Raw genomic sequence first — 16984 nt, 5'->3', positions numbered from 1 at the left:
TGTAAAATTTATTAATTTTCATCTTATAATTTTCCCGCAAAAATGATTTAAATTTCACGTATTATTGGGGGGTGGGATTACGAACTCTTGGTCCCCGCGAGACGGTCTCGACCTTTCGAGACCGTCTCGCGGGGACCAAGTTGTGTTTTCCCCTGAAATTTAGCCAAAGTGCCTTCAGTTATAGCCACAGGATGGCGAAACATCAACCATGTAAAAAACTTTTTTTGCTAGCCTCCGTTTTTTAAACTTAGCGCCATTCAAGCCGCCATTTTTCAAGGTGGTGGTGGGTTTGCCTAGAAACTGGTTCAGTTCAGTCATTTTCTTCGAAAATGGTCTACCCGGATCGTCCATATGTGACTGTTTTTGGCCGGAAAAAAATTCCTACCTGATCAGCCGATATATCCTATCTTCCTGCCGATATATTAAACATAGTATTCTATTACTCTGGTATATATATATAGTATTGTATTACTCTGGGAAAACTGTAGGAAAAAAACAAACAAAGGGTTTCTAAGAATTCGGCAACTCTGTGGTTCATGCCGCAAAAAAGGGATTTCCATAATTTCGTTTTTTAACGTACTCTAAAATCGTTGAATAAAAAGAAAAAAATCTGAAAATTAGGCTACAGGTAGAACTAATGTAGCTCATTTTTTAAAGCCAGTTTGCGTCTTCGTAGCCCTAGCGGTTTGTTAAAAAAAAAAAAAGCCAAAGTGACGTCATTTGCAATTTTGCATAAGGTCCTCGGCTTTCTAAAGACTTTTTCATCGAATTTTTACCCACTCTTCCCATTAAAATAAAATTCTGGAAAAAATTAGGAACGTTCTCACTATTTATGAGAACGTAAACACAAAAAATAGTACCATTTGGGTGAAAGTTGTAGCACTGAGTGAACCGCAAAAACGGCGTTTTTGCATAAGGTTCTCTCAGGCTTCCAAAGACTTCTGGTAGGTACTGTATAACTTAAGATGATATTTCGATTTTAATTGTAGAAGGACGGTAAAAGGGCGGGTCGCCGATATCATCTATCAACCAAAAATCGTAAGTTCTAGCTGATTGACAACTCGCAATTGTGGGAACAAAACAAGCAATGGGTTAGGACTTTTGGTCTCTAGATGGCACCGGGCCCCCCCTTTACCCCTTTTTTCCAATGGAAAAATAAAAAATTTTATTAACGTTTGATTATCAGTATAGGGATATTTGATAAGTCAATACATATTTTTTAATGGTAAATCTAATATTGAAAAAAAAAAAATCTCGTGGCCGACATAGGAATTGTCGCGTCCTTTAGTTAGTTCTGGTTAGTCCAGGGTTTGGGCCGCCTGTCCACATCTGAAAGTCCGCAGTTCACCCGGTCCGCGTCCGCAATTTACTCTGGCCACTTGGCTAGTTTTCGACGTAAACAGAATAAACATACCTAACCACAAATTTAAAGGCTTTTTCATACTTGCTAGTCAAAATCTATATGTTAACAGGATTATTAGAAGATATTCGGTAAAATATTAGGTAAAAATATTGTTGGAAAATGTTATTTGGCTTTAGGTTTTACTTTTTATTTTTTCCTTTTCTAGAAAAATCTTTAAAGAAAATGGAGATCATTCTCCGGCAAACGACCTTCTCTGCCGGTCGGAGTCCAATTTTTCGCTGCTTTCGCAATATTTCCGATATTGTCGGCTCCCAAACTAACAAGCAAATCAGTAGAAGTTATTCTGATGTCAGTGGGCAGCCAAAATCTAAAAGTGAAATTGATAACAACAAATCTGTTTCTGGAGTTGAAAACAAAACCATGTCAGGCTTTGGAAAAGCCTTTGAAAAGTTTTCGTTATTAACTCGCAAACCCCTGGATGAACCTGATATCAAATTTGCAACATTGTTAAGACTCTCCAAATTCATGCAGGTAAACTAAAGTAATATACCGACAAGGTTGTTTTAAGATAAATTTGTATTTCTTTGTTGTTAGTGCAAGCCATAAAATTGTATTTGAATTTGAATTCATTAGCTAGGAGATCCACAAGGAAAAGTTGTTGAAGGCAAAATAATCCGGGTAGTCGGTAATGATTTATACATAGATTTTGGAGGGAAATTTGAATGTGTATGCCAAAAACCCCTTAAAAATGAAAGGTACATTTGTATCAGTACATCCTTTTGGCATTTTATCCATAATTAATGACCTCTTCTGTGTTACAGAGATTATGTCAGGGGTTCCAGAGTAAGGTTGCGTCTGCAAAGATTAGAGCTTTCAACCAAATTCTTAGGAGCAACAAAGGAGATCACTCTCCGTGAAGCAGATGCTCTTTTGGTTGGAATTGTGCGCACCCCTTTTCGAACATAAATTTTAATTTAAAGCAGTTAAATTATCACATGATTATTGGCTGCACTGAAATAGTCTCCAAATACAAAAAATGCCGATTCAGATGTCTCACGAATATTTCGTAATACTGTTTACCTTTGAGCAAACATAACTGTAACAACATAATTAAATTAAATTATGTTGTTTGGTCTTCTACTTTTCATTATGGCGAAGGACATAACCGACTTCAACTGTTCGGTAAATGATTTAATGAAATTACTTTTTGATGTAGTTTCAACAAATTTATTTCCTGAGTTTGGAAATTTTAAGGGAAAAAACGGCATAAATTGGCTTGAGTTGATAAAGCCCAGCACACATATATGAAGTAATTTTACAAGTAAAAAACTTTCACACACTTTTTGATATTATCCTTTCTAAACAGCATATGAAAAAACCTATTGCATCCGAATTTTCGTTCTGTGACCCACAGCTAGCGGGACAACCAAACCTCTGCATCGCGATACAATCTTCTTCTGTTAAGCGACCCACCCTGTATCCTGGTTTACCCAGCTTAATATCAGGACTTACTACACGGAGGAAAGGGAATTTCCCTAAAGCCCAATCAATGATCTCCTCATTTTCGGACACGTTGTAAGTGCACGTACTATATACCATACGGCCTCCGGGTTTCAGCAACTGGACAGCCTATAACGCAAAAAATATTTGTTTGTTTATTTCTTCGACCGTGCTTTAGAGTTCAAACTAACCGCAACGAAGAGTTTTTTCTGCAATCTTACAAACAAGAACACAATGAATAATTGATACGCCAACAACAAAACAATAGCTATTAACTACCTTGCAAACGACTGCACCTCCTTCAGTCGAATCGGATTATACAGTTGCGGTCTCTGCCCAAGAGCGCTACAAGGCGCATCAAGCAATACCCGATCGAATGAGTAAGGATGAAATGGTGGTGATTCGGGAATTGGTGGAACCGTTATAATGTCGACTCCTCTCAACTGGTTTTCAGGTATTTTGATGTTTGCTTTTATCGAATCGAACGCAAAGGCTGTGATGTTGGTCAACCCGAGCTTCGTTGAATTCTCTTGAATGCGTTTAATTTTTGCCACTGATTTGTCAAGGGCGATTACTTTTCCCTTGCATTCAGATCAACGTATTTAGTGCACAGAACTTTAAGTCAACGTAGCTGTTAGAGTACTAGTAAGTAAAATATACAAAGAAATTGGTGGTACCTTATTTTTCATTAGGCAGCCAATATGAGTAGTCTTCCCCCAGGGGCAGCACATAAGTCTGGCATTTATAAATTCAGCAATGAAATCAAAGAATTAACGAGTGGCTAGATGGCGAGGTACCTAAGATAAGATGATGCGATTGGAGATTTAAGGCATGTCCACACAAGACCGATGGAAGATTTTGTAGAAATCCTTTTTGGATTCCACCTATCGTATCTTCATGCAAAATATCACCAATGCTGGGACAGTCAAACAGTGGTTCAATCATGTTGATAGCTAATCCGCTAATTGAGAGAAACGGAGGGAAAACCAGAAAAAGTAAAAATTACGCTTATTTAACTCACTGAAGTAAAGGTAGGCAATAACTCCAAGTACAATTATTTCACCTGGGAACTGCAACTGTGAACAAATCTTTCCTATTTTGCACTAGTAAACCATTGCCAACGAAAAATTTTTGCCCTTGGTATTCACTATTCCATCCTCTTTTACACTGGCCCAAAATATCAGCGAACACTGAAACTCTGTCGCCAATATAAACTCCTTAGAAAACAGTTCAGTGATTAAATGCTTTTTATATTGTTAGATATATAAAAATTTACCAGAGGGAATGGCTGTTACACCCGGCGCATAGACGTTCGCACCCCTGTACGTATTATATAGTAAGCCGGTTTAAGTTATTTATAACAACAAACTTTATTTTATAGAAGAGGACAAAAACCTTAACACAGCTACTGCACAAGCCAAGCCAACCATAACATGTGGGTAGATTGGTTCTACCTTTTCAGTTTTCTGATTGCACTCCACAACTAGTATGTCATCAATTTTACTGTGAAATTGGACAATTGGAGCAGGAACTCCTTTAAAGTCATATTGCTGTATGACATTGTAATGCATACTATTAAATAGATTAAATATTTAGTATATTCTAACAAATAGATTCTTACCACTGCAAGTGCTTTTTCAATGTCATCTTTCAGAATTTCTTTGCTTGTAACTACAGTGTTAACGCGAATTACGGTGCGATTAGGGGGAGTTTTGAGATGATTACATAAGGTTTCTTGAGAAACTGGCCCTTCATAATTATTCTGGAAATAGAGCACAGTGTGGTCAAGCAGGTTTCACTTTCGCATAACGAAGACAATAACATAGTTGATACAACAAAAACGGGAAGAACCGCAATAAAGACCAGCAGGTAATGTAGACAGATTCTAACAAAACTCTTTATTGGTATAGGGCTTGTATATCTCGAACGATCTGGTAAGGGAAAATAGTAGCACTGTTATTACCATCGATTGCAATATCTTGTCTAAGACTTCATTATCCGAAAACGGCATTTCAGTTTTTTCGAACTACTCGAATGTTACCATCGACTCATCGAGTATCGCAGTATGGGCTATGGGGGTGTGCGGTGTGCGTGTACTTGTGCGTGCACTTGGAATGTGGAACGGTATGTTGTGGAAAACATCATGGAAATGGGCGGAGCCAAACACATTTTTCCACGGCTCACCCACCTCAAATAGCGAATACACGTAGGTTATCCCGCTGAATATTCCCTCCGTGGCAGTAAACGGAGTAAAAAGCGGTGTAACCGGGTCTTCGAACTGGGTCTAGGATCTGGCTCCTTCATATTTGACCCAGTTTCGATCTGTTTACCCATGGGTTAAAAAACGGAGTATACGTGCGATCTTCAAGAACCGCCCTGAAAACCAAAATGACCCTACAGATCGTCAACAAATTACCTGATTGACGCGGGGACGATCCCTACCCTACGTACGATGATGCTTTTGCAGTTTCCGCAGAAGTGAAGCGCGTTATTATTTTTTCATTTTTTTAAAGGCTTCCTTCACAAACAATCCCCCAAAAAAAAAAAAAAGAAAAAATAAATAATAATGAGTCTGGTTAGAAAATAAATACTAAACTATTTATGTGTGTGCATACGTATTATGTATTTATATATCTAATATTACTAACGTATGCTGGTAGGCAAGCTGGCTCCCAGCACAAAATTAACTTTCTTTTCTAATAGACTTTATGAGCGTTCATCGGCAATGAAAATGCCCAACGATACATAGCTGATTTAACTAAAAATGACAAAGAACAACTTTCTCAATAACTTACTTACAATCCACACAATGATCAATGTTAATTTTTACTCCGGCCGCTTGTGATGCGGTGCTTGTTCGAAAATTCAACTGAAACACGGGTTAAACTGTCAGGGTTTCCCTTTAGGCTTTAATTCCTCAACTACTCCACCCCACTTTAAACGGTAAATTCCCGCCTTCCAACGGATGGTAGGTCGGAAAAGAGCATTGAGAAACAAGAAGGGTGCAGTCAACTCACGCAAAAACCACCCTAGAACGAATTCAAACTTGCTGAAAGGCAATGGGCCGTCCTAGTATATCAGAAGCCAAAATTAGAATGTAGTAGGGTATATCCGAATGCAACTACAGGCGTAACACTTACCTGCACGACTGAAAGAAGAATCCAATCAAGAATAAACCATGCAAGAATATGTAACAAACCAACTGCAAGCGGATCCCACTCAAACAGCCAGTAGATAGACCAGGCAGCTAAGGCACCAAGCAACCTTTGAAAAACACAAAAAAAAACAGGACACTTTAGGTGCCTAATTAGACACTAATTACGTTGAATGCAGTGATCTTACATGCACTCCGAAACTGGTTCGAAGATAATCGTGCTAGGAACCATTGCGATTCTTAACTTCGCCCAACGAATGATTCTTTCTTGGAAAGTAGGTATGTGGCAAATGCCAGAATTCTGCCACGCAGGTTGACTGCAAATGCCGATCTTCCAGCCACGGTCTTTGATGGCCTTTGCCAGGAAAAAATCTTCGGCTAAATAGCATCCAAAGGCTTTAAGACCACCAGCGTCATCGATCAGCGACTTTCGCATCAAAGCCGACATCCCGGTAGCACAGTTAACACCCACGAAATCCGCCGCTAAGTAGATGCGCGCATGAGCCGTTCCGAAATAAATCTAATGCCATAAATAGAAGACGTGACATGATCAAAAAGATTTCAAATATAGGAGAATTTTCCTTGTTTAAATATACCGTAGTGTAACTATAGTACTCTACGTTATGGATGTGGGAACCACTAAACATAAAATAAATTGCTTACAAAATGTTAATTACCTTCTCTAGCGTAGCTGGGAACCCTTCCCGATCACAAACAAATGGCATTTGGTGAATGAGCCCAACATCTTCTTTCATATGTTCTACCATGTCAATAAGTGTGTCTTCTTTCACTGCAAACAAATCCAGTATTGGACAATCAACCCAACTGTTTAAAAATCTTTATAAAACAGGCTACTTACTTCGGATACCAGAATCTGAGATCATGAACAATTCATATTTGGCAGAGGCATATCCAAGCTGAATATTGTTAATTTTTGGATTAATACCTACTTTTTCACCGCCTGTAGTGATTGACGAAAAGTTGTTACATCTTTCAAACGCGATTTAGAGAAACACAAATGAACAAACCAATAAAGATTTGCGCGTCTATTTTCGGATATTTTTCCATTAATTTTTTTACCAGCATCAAAGACGGATCGCTTTCGTCACAGATGCAAAATAGCAATTCATACTGAAAAACAAAAAAAAAACAAAAAAAAAAACAACAACAATGAAACAAATGCTTAATATGTGTTGCTTTCTTTGAGGGCTAACGTAGACCTACCACTGGATATTGCATTGTGAAAAATGTTTCGAGATTACTAAATAAATTCACGTCGACTCCAGTAAGTGGCTTCAAAATTGAGACGGCCGGATATGGCGTTTCTTTTGGTTGCTTACAGCTCTTATGATGCAATTTCCATTTGCTGGCAAAACAATACAAATAAAAAGTTATTTATTTTTACCAATGGGAAAATATAGATATTTTGTAATATTTATTTTTTTTTTATTTATTTATTTTGTTGTTGTTGCTTTTGTATAATTTAATTAACAACAACCTTACCCGTAAACAATTGCTAGAATGTGGACGAGCCAGTAGCCGATCCAGAAGACAAACAACGCAGCGGCCACAATCAACCAAAAGAAATTAACGTATTGATGTGACATAACGGTGGCGGTAATGACACAAGGAACTTTGAAGATGCGATAACTGGATGGAAAGAGGTGTGGATAGAAAATCTGCCGTCTAATGGCCAACAGCCGAGAGACCAGATCAGACTATCCATGATGTGAGCGACATGGACATTTGGTTGGTAAATTTCCGCAAAGAAACGTATAGAACTGCAAAACACACAAGAAAATAAATGTATATATTACACACAGCTTTAACCATCAAATTCTCGTATCCGCTACGGATCACTGCTGGTTACTGACGCCACTAATCATCATAAAAAATCTCCTTGTGTCAACATTACGGATCACCTGAGACATGCTTTACTATCGTAAGGCGCAACTGAAAGAAATACGATGAATACACATTTTATGTATGTCGCGCCAGTACCTTCCGATAATAAGCCGGATCTCAGGTAGTCTCTCTAGGTAGTGTTTTTTTTTTTTTTGGGGGTGGGGGGGTGGGGGTGGCCGCGGTTAAAGAACACGAATCGTACTAGGACGTAGAAGAAGTCTCCATAGATCCCATTAAACGACAACACAACAAACCACTGATCTAGTAGCAGCGCCACCGCTAAAGAGTCACTTACACGTTAAAAACGTACAGAACAAGTACAACAGTCACTAGTCACTTCACGTTGGACGTTACCACGACGACAGAACTTGTAACATGACCCTCATAGATGACCGACCGTTACGCGAGATATCCATATTGACAGAGCGTATATCTTATCTCTGGCCTAACTGTCTGATTAAGTATAAAAGATGAAGGCTTGGAAGTAAATTAGTTTTCCACCGAGAAGAAAAAGGAGCTCAACAAAAGGCAGACTTCGCGGGGTTTTCGCTGTAGAGCACACTAGTAACGACAACCTCACGTTTCGGGTGGTTCGAATTCAACTGCCAAAAGCAGACGCCACATCGCTGCAAAATGACCAATTTTCTGTTCGGCAACGCCCCATGTTACATATTATATTATTTGTTATTAATATTATAATCTTTATTTTTTAATGAATGCAATTCAGATTGAATGAATGATGATTGAAAAAGTTATTTAATCGAATATTAGCGGTGTACCAAGGAAAATATGGAGGTGTCGCTTACCTTTAAAGTGACTGAAAAGTTTAGAATTCGACAAACGGTCGGGCACTACCCTGGTCTCAATTGTGAATATTTAATGACAATTTATGAACAACAGTAAGACTTGGTACCTTGATCAACTGAACATTTGGGCCAGTTTGAGTCCAGTTATGAACCAAGGAAAAAGTGCAGATATCTGATAAGGGCTTTCAACGTCGTTTCCTCCCACTGCGACAATGCATACAGCGAATGCTGATAAAATAGCCCTCATTTGTTGGATAGACAGGGTAGGGAAAACGACCGTTTCCCGTCGTATTTGAATATCTCGTATTTGGTATTCAGTTACAGTAAAGGGACCAAGCTGGAACTCACATAGGTGAAAAGAGAAAGCACAACTAGAGCCAATCGAGTGTTGACTTATACAGCGGAAATTCCAGCCGCTGTGGACAAAGGCAGGAATGGAAAGAGACCCGAAAACAAAACTTCCGGGAATAAGAAAAAATCATTAGTTTCGCGCGTCTAGGAATAATGTCATTTATAATAATGACACTGTAGGCTATCGGGAAAAAAATTGAAAACACTCCTGTGTGTAGTCCTGACGTAGTTCATAAACGTTGTTTCTCGGTTGGAGCAACGAGTGAGCGAAGAAAGGACAATCCTTTTCCACTTGATAAACTAATAGCGCATTATTATAAATTCTAGTTTTGTACTTGCATAATGCGTTGTAAAACGTTGTAAAGCCACTGCTATGAGCGGGCTTCATTTCCATATAAGATGTCATGTGTGTCATCCTAAAATACGCGATATATAATAGCTGGGAAAACAGCTATGAATCAAGTTACATGTGATTTAATGCATAAAATAGGTCTAATATGCTTATTCCTATCGAAACAAAGAATGCTTGTGGTATGCGTCAGAAATTTGAACCATGTAGACTGTAGATAGAAAAATGAGTCACAGCTGTTTTCGTCATACGTAACACGAAGATGACGGTGAAAAAAAAACGCGTATCAGAAACACCGAACAAAGCATTTTACACTTGAGTGATAAACCAGATTTGGTAATCGTAAGTATGAAAATTTGAGATATCTTTTAGTATGACTCAGATAAATAAAAATTTTGAAATGCCTAGAAGCTACGCATGGAAAGAGGGGAGAAATATTTTCCCGCCATTTTCCGGCTTCCGGCGGGTGCGACGTGCGAGAAATGCGATTCGTTTTGAACGTTCTCTACATCAGAAATGTAAATCTTGCGTTTAACAGGTAAAGTTAAACGTTTCCCTTGATTAACAAAGCTACAATTTTAGCGTTTGGCGAATACTTTCGGCAGGCATACTTAGGTTAAGGAACATTATGGTTTCCTCAATATTTGATATTTGTCAAAATTGTCATGCAATAGTTTTTTAGTTTTTGGTAGCAGCATGTTTTACTTTACTACAGAGAGAAAAATAGAAAGATTAGCGCACAATGAAATGGCATCAATGAAATGCCGAGCAAACACCAGTGCATAGCGGTAATGCATGTGTCCTGCAAGGCTACATGTATTAGTGCGTAACAGCCGCTGCGAAACAAATGTGTCTACACTGTCAGCGAAAATACCATCAATACGAACGCCAAGGGCCTAAGGCTCTAAACTCTGATTTTTACAAAGGCTAGCAGACGGTATTATTTCGTTCCGTTTGTAAAAAGTTCTTCACGTTGAACGTACAGACCGTAGAGTAACAGTTTTACTGGTTTTACTTTACCACTCGGCAAAACAAAAAGTTAATTATGGTATGGAAATATTGTCTTTTACGAACTATCAAAAGCGTTTCGTTCAATATTTGGATTTTTGTTTTTCAGTTACCCTTGTCATTATTGCGTACGGCGCAGAATCACCCCATGGTAACAATTTTTAAAATTAATGCTTCAGTCATTTCCTAAATTCTTAGATCTTTCATAGTTAGTGGAGTTGAAAACGGGAGACTTACAATGGCCATTTGGTGAGCTGTGATAACTGGATGAACATTAATCTACGAGAGTAATTTGCACCTCCAAGGTAAATGCATATCCGTGCAACGCCAGTTTGTTTATCTCTCTCCCCAACTGTAGATACATTTGAAGCACTGTTCATAAGTGACTTCTAGACACGTTTTAAAATAGCTGTACCTAATATCATGGTGTATAATTTTTAGGATGGTGACAGGTTCTGGAGAATGCCAGAATGTTACATTAGAGGTAGCACAATCAAGTATCTTCGAATTCCTGATGAAGTTATTGATATGGTAAAAGAAGAAGTAGTGGCAAAAGGCCGTGGTCGTAAGTGATGGCAAAGGAAGAGGTGGAGCCCAAAGAGGCAGAGGTGGTAATAGAGGTATTGTATTCATTTAGTATACTTGTTAGTTGTTGATAGTATTGTTGGTCATCACCAGCCAAGTAATTATAATTGAAAATTACAAAATACGGGAACCATACTTAACATTTCCTAGGAATTAAAACTTTATTTTACACATATGAAGTAAACATAAGTTGGAGACAATCATGTCAAGAACATGAAACAAAATTAGTGTAATTATTGAACATTCATTTCTATTTCTTGTACGTCACGACAACAGTGCTTTACGTACGAGAAATTTCGAATCCGATCCTAAATAATCAGCCTCAAATCGTCGTATAATGCACCACTGTTTTTTCCCCGTCGTTTGCTGTTAGCAGGAGCATGGGAAATGCTAGCCCAAAGGGCCAAAAAATGAATCACTTACTACCGTATTAAAGTCTAAGCAATAAAATAATGAGATTTCATTGGAAGAACTGTATTATACATGTTACTTTTTTGTTCATTATCAGGATCTTTTGGAGCCTCTAGAGGTCGAGTGCGCCTTCCGGGACGAGGAGGTGGAGGCGGTACTAACAAACCCCGTGGAAAGTAAATCCTTATTGCCAGATGATTTTTTCCAAATATCGCAAAGTTTTCATTTTCGCGCCACTTTTGGTCGTGACAGAAACAGTGAAGCACACATAACTCATACCTTGTTGTTCGCGTTTTTTCTGTCAAATTTGTATTTTGCTAACTCAAATCCGAACAATAAATGTCGGAGAAATACATCGTTAAGTGAAAAATAAGAAGTAAATCTTATGGTGTTAAGTACCGGTAGCACATCATTGACTGTCTACGATCTCTGCGCGTTCGTTTCTAGGTCTAGTTTAAAGTGTCTTATGCATAAGTAATGAATATGATGAAGCTTTTACAAAACTGAACCGCCCTTTCTAAGCATGGCTAGAGCTACAGTACGATGTGGTTGGTGTCGCAAAACGCGATTATACTTGCAAAAAATCAGGGGACAGAGTTCATTTTGAATGTTTCAAATTGGGAAATTCGCTAATACCACGTGGTTCTGAATCTCGACGAGAGCATAGTGAAATGTTGTACGGTCGTACTTCAAATTTGAAGCCTGACATCATACATTGTTGCGTTTCCATTCTACCCAACAGTTTGATTAATAGCGACGCATTTGCTATTCAGTAAAGACGACACGCGAATGAAGCCAAAACGTTATGGTACCTAGTTGTTGCATAGCCCACTATGTGCGGTCCTAATACAGAAAATGATACGTCCGGTGCAACATTTAGTTCGGTAACGGTGCTCGCGTACCTCCAGCACCCATTCCCATACATACTCAACAAGTTTTCAGCTTTAAATTAAGCAATGTATTACTTCCATTGCTCGTCAAGCCAGTTCTTTAAAAGCTATTTTACTTGCTTTGATAGATTGTATGTTTGATAATTGCCGAGAGAGAAAAAGCGGGTTAGTACCAATGTACAAATCTATTAGACAAAAACGAAACCACAAATGTATTGCACTTAGAGTCTTAAACGTCTGTAGCTGCCAGGAAACTGAATAGATAATTTTGATACATCCCCAAGAGATGCAATTAGTATTGCATTTTCTCTTCTCTATTAATACGTTTTGTGTCTTGTCAGTCAGCAGACGATGCCCCGAGCCAGCCACTGACTTTGGCCTTCACCAGTTCACCTGCACGTCTTCATCATTTTCATCTGCTCCCTTCTCGCTCTCTCCTGCTCTCTCTTTCATTTTCCTCCATACACCTTGAACTATAGGTTCTTGTTTCGGTGTATAGTTTTTCATTTCGAAATACGACGTAATATGAAAGGTGGTTTTCCAACATCGCTAGCTACCGATATGGAGAAATTGAAAATTTAACAAATTCTGCGGGCATCTTCAGCAACATTGTTCGCCTCAGACCAAAGATAGGAAGATAAGCTTTAACAGTTGATTAATTTCAGGAGTATAACGTGGTTGGCTTCGATACTGCTTAGGGCCTAGTCCTAGTTAGGTATTCCCACAAATTTCTGTCCCTAACATTCACCTTGAAGACTACGTTTAGTTGCATACAACGTTGCCAGACAGAGTCAAGGTGAAAAGAATTCAGTGAACAACTTTGGGATGACTGAATCGGTTGATCAAATAAAGGAAACCACTACAGTTACCTTTAACGACATAGTACTCGGCTAAAAGGCGAGTCGTCATTCCCATTAGCCAGTAAGTGTTTCTATAAAAAGAAAAATGCACGTCGTTTATTCCGCCATTTTTGAATTGCAGTAGATAGGATTGACATTTAAGCAATCAAGTCGTTGGTAAAGAGCACCGTAGTTTGACTTGATATAGAAAAAAAAACGCACCATTAATTCGTGAATAGGGCGTTAGCTCAACAGTCTTCTTTTGAAAACCATTTATAGAGCTAGAAAATTGTCTGGTGGAAAGTTTCAGGAATTTTCATAGAATCGACTTTGACTAGGTCGCCGCGCATGTATGGAAGGGTGAATAAAGCTAAGCTCTTTTGGAGAGAAAAAAAAAAGAAAAAGAAAAGAAAAAAATAATGGCTTGAGTACAGTAACGGGGATTTTCGGTTGAAGAATGTAAATGAAACGAAATGAAACAGGGGGAGACGAACGCAAAGGGGGCCTCCTAGTTTCTGAAGCTGTCCGTGGGTCTGATTTAGTGAAGGGGGAGACAGATGCAAAGGGGAGAGGAGAAACGTTGAGGGAGCTAGGCCTCCGAAAAAGGTCGACTTTTAACGCCCAGTCAATAGATTTACTGGGTACTGTAAAGCTCTCTTTCCACGTCCCAGGTTCTTCCCTAGAGAATGTATAGAGAAAGTTCATAATTCCTTCTTTTGTTTTCTTTCCACTTCTCTTGAGAGCCATACCATCTTTGAAGGTTCCCAGAAAGAAGACACAAGTTTTATCAAATTTGCCAATCGAATATTATGTTCCTGATTCACGGATGGCCTACGGATTTGGTCATCAAAATAATATGAGAAAATAAAAGAGGGGAAAAAGAAGGAATTTTGTACACTGTCTTAATCAGGTCGCAACCAAAGAATGCCACGAATTTCATGTAGTAAGTGGATTTGCCGCCAGATGCGTAAGACTGTGGCTATGTGAGCCGTAGGCGCGCGCCTCGATCTGCCCGTTAGATGTTTTAGAAGTTGCCGTGGCCGACTAGTGTTGTCTTGACTGTCTCTCGTGTATGATGCCTGTTCCTGCTCGTCTGTGCAGCTGCTGTAGGCGGTCTCGTGTTGTTTGGTGAATCTCGCCATGTTGGGCGCGTGTTGTGAATATCAAAAAGACGCCCGCAGGCCGTGCCATGAGCATCCCGCGTTTCTCACTCTCTCACTTCAACAAGGTGTCCTCGCGCCGATTGTGAACCTTTTATTATGGCCTATCATGCATCTCGTAGAGTTGACGCAGCTCGCCAACCGCTTCGGCCCAGGCCTATATCTCGCCGAGCAATCGTCTCTCAAACTATTCTCCTGCAATGCCTTCTTCTTTTATTCGCATTAGTGGTATAAAAGTCACGCTAATCACCTTATTGGCACATTGATTGCCAATTGTCTATCCGTTGATTTTTAAATACGTCGTCTTTTTTTTGTTGTTTCTTTATGTTTTTGTGTCTGTGTGATTTGGTGGATTGATACAACAGAGGGCAGGCGGCACAAGCGCCCGGATTCTTGCAGCAAACCCGACGTAAGTCTATTCCATGTCTAACAAGTTTGTTGTTGAGGGCGCGACGGGTTCTTTGTTTTACCGTCTAATCCGTTGTCCAATGAAGCTCTAAGTGAACAGACATGAAACACTAGATTGGAAAAAACAAAGAGAAAGAAAAGAAAGAAAACCTATCCGACGCAAAGACTATATACGTGTGTTGTGGGTGACACTTGGAATTAACAGACTTTTTTCCCGCCTACAATTCACACCAAACTATTGGCGGCCATGTTGAATGTATTGCGCGTGCCCAGTTCACTGAAACGCAAGGTTACGCAAATGATGGTTCGGCTCAAATTTCGAACAAAATACTATACGGTCCTCTAACGTCCTACGCGGTAGTTGAATTCATTCTAACCACCCAACTTTTGTTTCCATCCTTGCATTCTATGCCTATATGCATATGCATGGAGATAAATAGACAGAGCCAGAACAAAACCGAGACATTCTTAAGAAACGGGACCGGTTCTTCGTTGAAAAAGAAACGCGTTTATGGCAGGACTAATTTCCTGGCTCTGTTGAAAATAAGATTGGCTTTAGGGGTATGTTTAATCAATAAATAAAAAATAGCCGTGAGTTGCATTCCACTTCGAAGTCGACACTTTAGGCATCGCATGCCTTGTTCGAAATTAATAGATGAAATTTTCGCTGCATGTTTGGAAACTGTATCGTATCTTCCCTGAATGTGGACGTCCTTAAAAGGCTCGCATTCGCTATCGTACGTTAACGGGTGGAATGGACGACTGTCGGTAGGACTGTGCTTTACACCAGTTACTATTTCTGCTCATTTGCATTTGAATTCAATGCAAATCAATGGTTTTCGGTTCGATTCAAACATTGTGACAGTGTGTCTCGTATGCTCTTCATTGAGGGAAGGAAAAAAAAACTCCATAAAGGGCTTTGAGAAACCCACGGATAGATCTTTTTCACAGTTCCCTCTTTCCGGAAATGGTTGACTCCCTCTCCTCTCCCCTTGCTGTGTGATCGTACGAGTCTTGTCGTTGGATCCGTATATGGTGTTGCCTGTGCGCTTTCACCTTTAAACCAATGTTAATGTGAAACGGGTCACAGCTGTTTGTCTGCCGTTCACCAAAGCCATGCCCCATGATCGCTTGAGTAGGAGGCAACAAAAAAAAGAAAAAAATTAATAGTTATCATACCCATAATTTTATTAGCAATAGAGATACAATTGTTTGAGCGTGCTTGGCAATTAGAGAACCTTGCTGCGCCAGGTGTGTACATGAGCTTTCTTTACTTTCAGTTTTTTTTCCTCGAACGTAGTGATGATTGTGTCGACTAGCACCATTGTTATAACAGAGGCTTGCCAAGGAGAAATCTTGCAATTATTCATGTAGTCTGAAATCGGCCATTCATTTTTCTACCTCTCAGCTCGCATATTTTTGCATTACTTATAACGAATGACGACGACCCGCTATCTCATTTTCAATTAATATTCGGAATCGGAGACGGCCAACTGTCTAAAGTATTTTTATGCGTCTCTCAACTCGTCTTAGATTGGAATTTTGATATCCCTCAGGTAAGATGAACGGAAATATCTTTGGTGAGAAATGGTAGAACGCACTGTTTCTTTTGGCTTGCTTACAAAAGAAAGTGGAAAACCAAACCCCCGCCCCTCCTTTTTAAGGGAAGGGAAACAATGTGTTTGTTGTGACGGTGGAATATAATCACCTCAACAATGAAAAACTTGGGACATTGAGAAATGAAAACAGAGACTCGTAGCTGTACGCGGCTGAAAAGTCGAATGCTATACGCCGCGACGAATCCCTGAGACTTACAACGTCTCTTGTGTTATTTTGATGCCATTAAATCGATGCAACTTTCTGGACATACCAAACAAATGGGAAAAATTTACATGCTGAAAGACAGAAGAAAAAAAGGGAAAGAAAACAAATAATGATATGATGATTGAGTATGATATGTTTTGTGCCAGGAAAGGCGGCATTTTTCTTTTTTTATGTAAGATTTGTTGTTAAATTCAGTTACGCAGGTGATTTATGACAACTCTAACGCATGCTAAGCTAATTTTGTTGTAATAATTGCTACTTTCCTTTGTGTTTTGTTGCTCCAGAACGGACGTAGCACTTCCTTTCTGTGGCGAATAGCCAACCGAACGCCGTCGTATTTCTTCGGTACAATTCACGTACCGTATTCTCGTGTCTGGGACTACGTGCCTGAGAATGTCAAAGAGCATTTGACGCTTCAGATGCAGTTTTCT

The 16984-nt window shown here is 39.3% G+C and overlaps 4 protein-coding genes and 1 long non-coding RNA gene across 5 annotated transcripts; 3 read left to right on the top strand and 2 right to left on the bottom strand.

Annotated features, from left to right (window-relative positions):
* The first annotated feature begins 1307 nt into the window (after positions 1 to 1307).
* Positions 1308 to 2410, top strand: LOC116922129 (28S ribosomal protein S28, mitochondrial). The gene is made up of 4 exons (XM_032928557.2): positions 1308 to 1503; positions 1569 to 1894; positions 1997 to 2118; positions 2185 to 2410. The coding sequence occupies exons 2-4, from the start codon at positions 1586 to 1588 to the stop codon at positions 2327 to 2329; spliced, it is 576 nt and encodes a 191-aa protein (XP_032784448.2). The 5' UTR covers positions 1308 to 1503; positions 1569 to 1585; the 3' UTR covers positions 2330 to 2410.
* A 166-nt stretch (positions 2411 to 2576) lies between these two features.
* LOC123466268 (tRNA (cytosine(72)-C(5))-methyltransferase NSUN6-like) lies at positions 2577 to 4984 on the bottom strand. The gene is given in 11 exon segments (XM_045166919.1): positions 2577 to 2992; positions 3055 to 3079; positions 3143 to 3444; positions 3541 to 3575; positions 3578 to 3598; positions 3661 to 3824; positions 3927 to 4080; positions 4140 to 4183; positions 4259 to 4413; positions 4485 to 4625; positions 4827 to 4984. Coding segments are annotated over 11 exon segments (1386 nt in total). The 5' UTR covers positions 4875 to 4984; the 3' UTR covers positions 2577 to 2695.
* A 483-nt stretch (positions 4985 to 5467) lies between these two features.
* On the bottom strand, positions 5468 to 8497 carry LOC123466269 (ceramide glucosyltransferase-B-like; the record flags this gene model as incomplete). Its single annotated transcript, XM_045166918.1, is given in 9 exon segments — positions 5468 to 5932; positions 6004 to 6127; positions 6206 to 6537; positions 6695 to 6807; positions 6877 to 6978; positions 7046 to 7148; positions 7242 to 7383; positions 7521 to 7798; positions 8218 to 8497. Coding segments are annotated over 8 exon segments (1200 nt in total). The 3' UTR covers positions 5468 to 5752.
* A 1746-nt stretch (positions 8498 to 10243) lies between these two features.
* LOC123466765 (U6 snRNA-associated Sm-like protein LSm4) lies at positions 10244 to 11805 on the top strand. Its single transcript, XM_045166937.1, is given in 5 exon segments — positions 10244 to 10476; positions 10546 to 10614; positions 10668 to 10719; positions 10722 to 10741; positions 10878 to 11805. Coding segments are annotated over 5 exon segments (276 nt in total). The 5' UTR covers positions 10244 to 10473; the 3' UTR covers positions 11010 to 11805.
* A 2398-nt stretch (positions 11806 to 14203) lies between these two features.
* LOC123466764 lies at positions 14204 to 16869 on the top strand. The gene is made up of 3 exons (XR_006641523.1): positions 14204 to 14549; positions 14687 to 14730; positions 16838 to 16869. It is a non-coding gene; the product is annotated as an uncharacterized LOC123466764 (long non-coding RNA).
* Positions 16870 to 16984: the final 115 nt, after the last annotated feature.

The sequence above is a fragment of the Daphnia magna genome, unplaced genomic scaffold (assembly GCF_020631705.1).
Source record: "Daphnia magna isolate NIES unplaced genomic scaffold, ASM2063170v1.1 Dm_contigs117, whole genome shotgun sequence".
Taxonomy (NCBI): Eukaryota; Metazoa; Arthropoda; class Branchiopoda; order Diplostraca; family Daphniidae; genus Daphnia; species Daphnia magna.
Note: the sequence above shows the minus strand (reverse complement) of the source record. Positions and strands in the feature narration are given on the sequence as shown.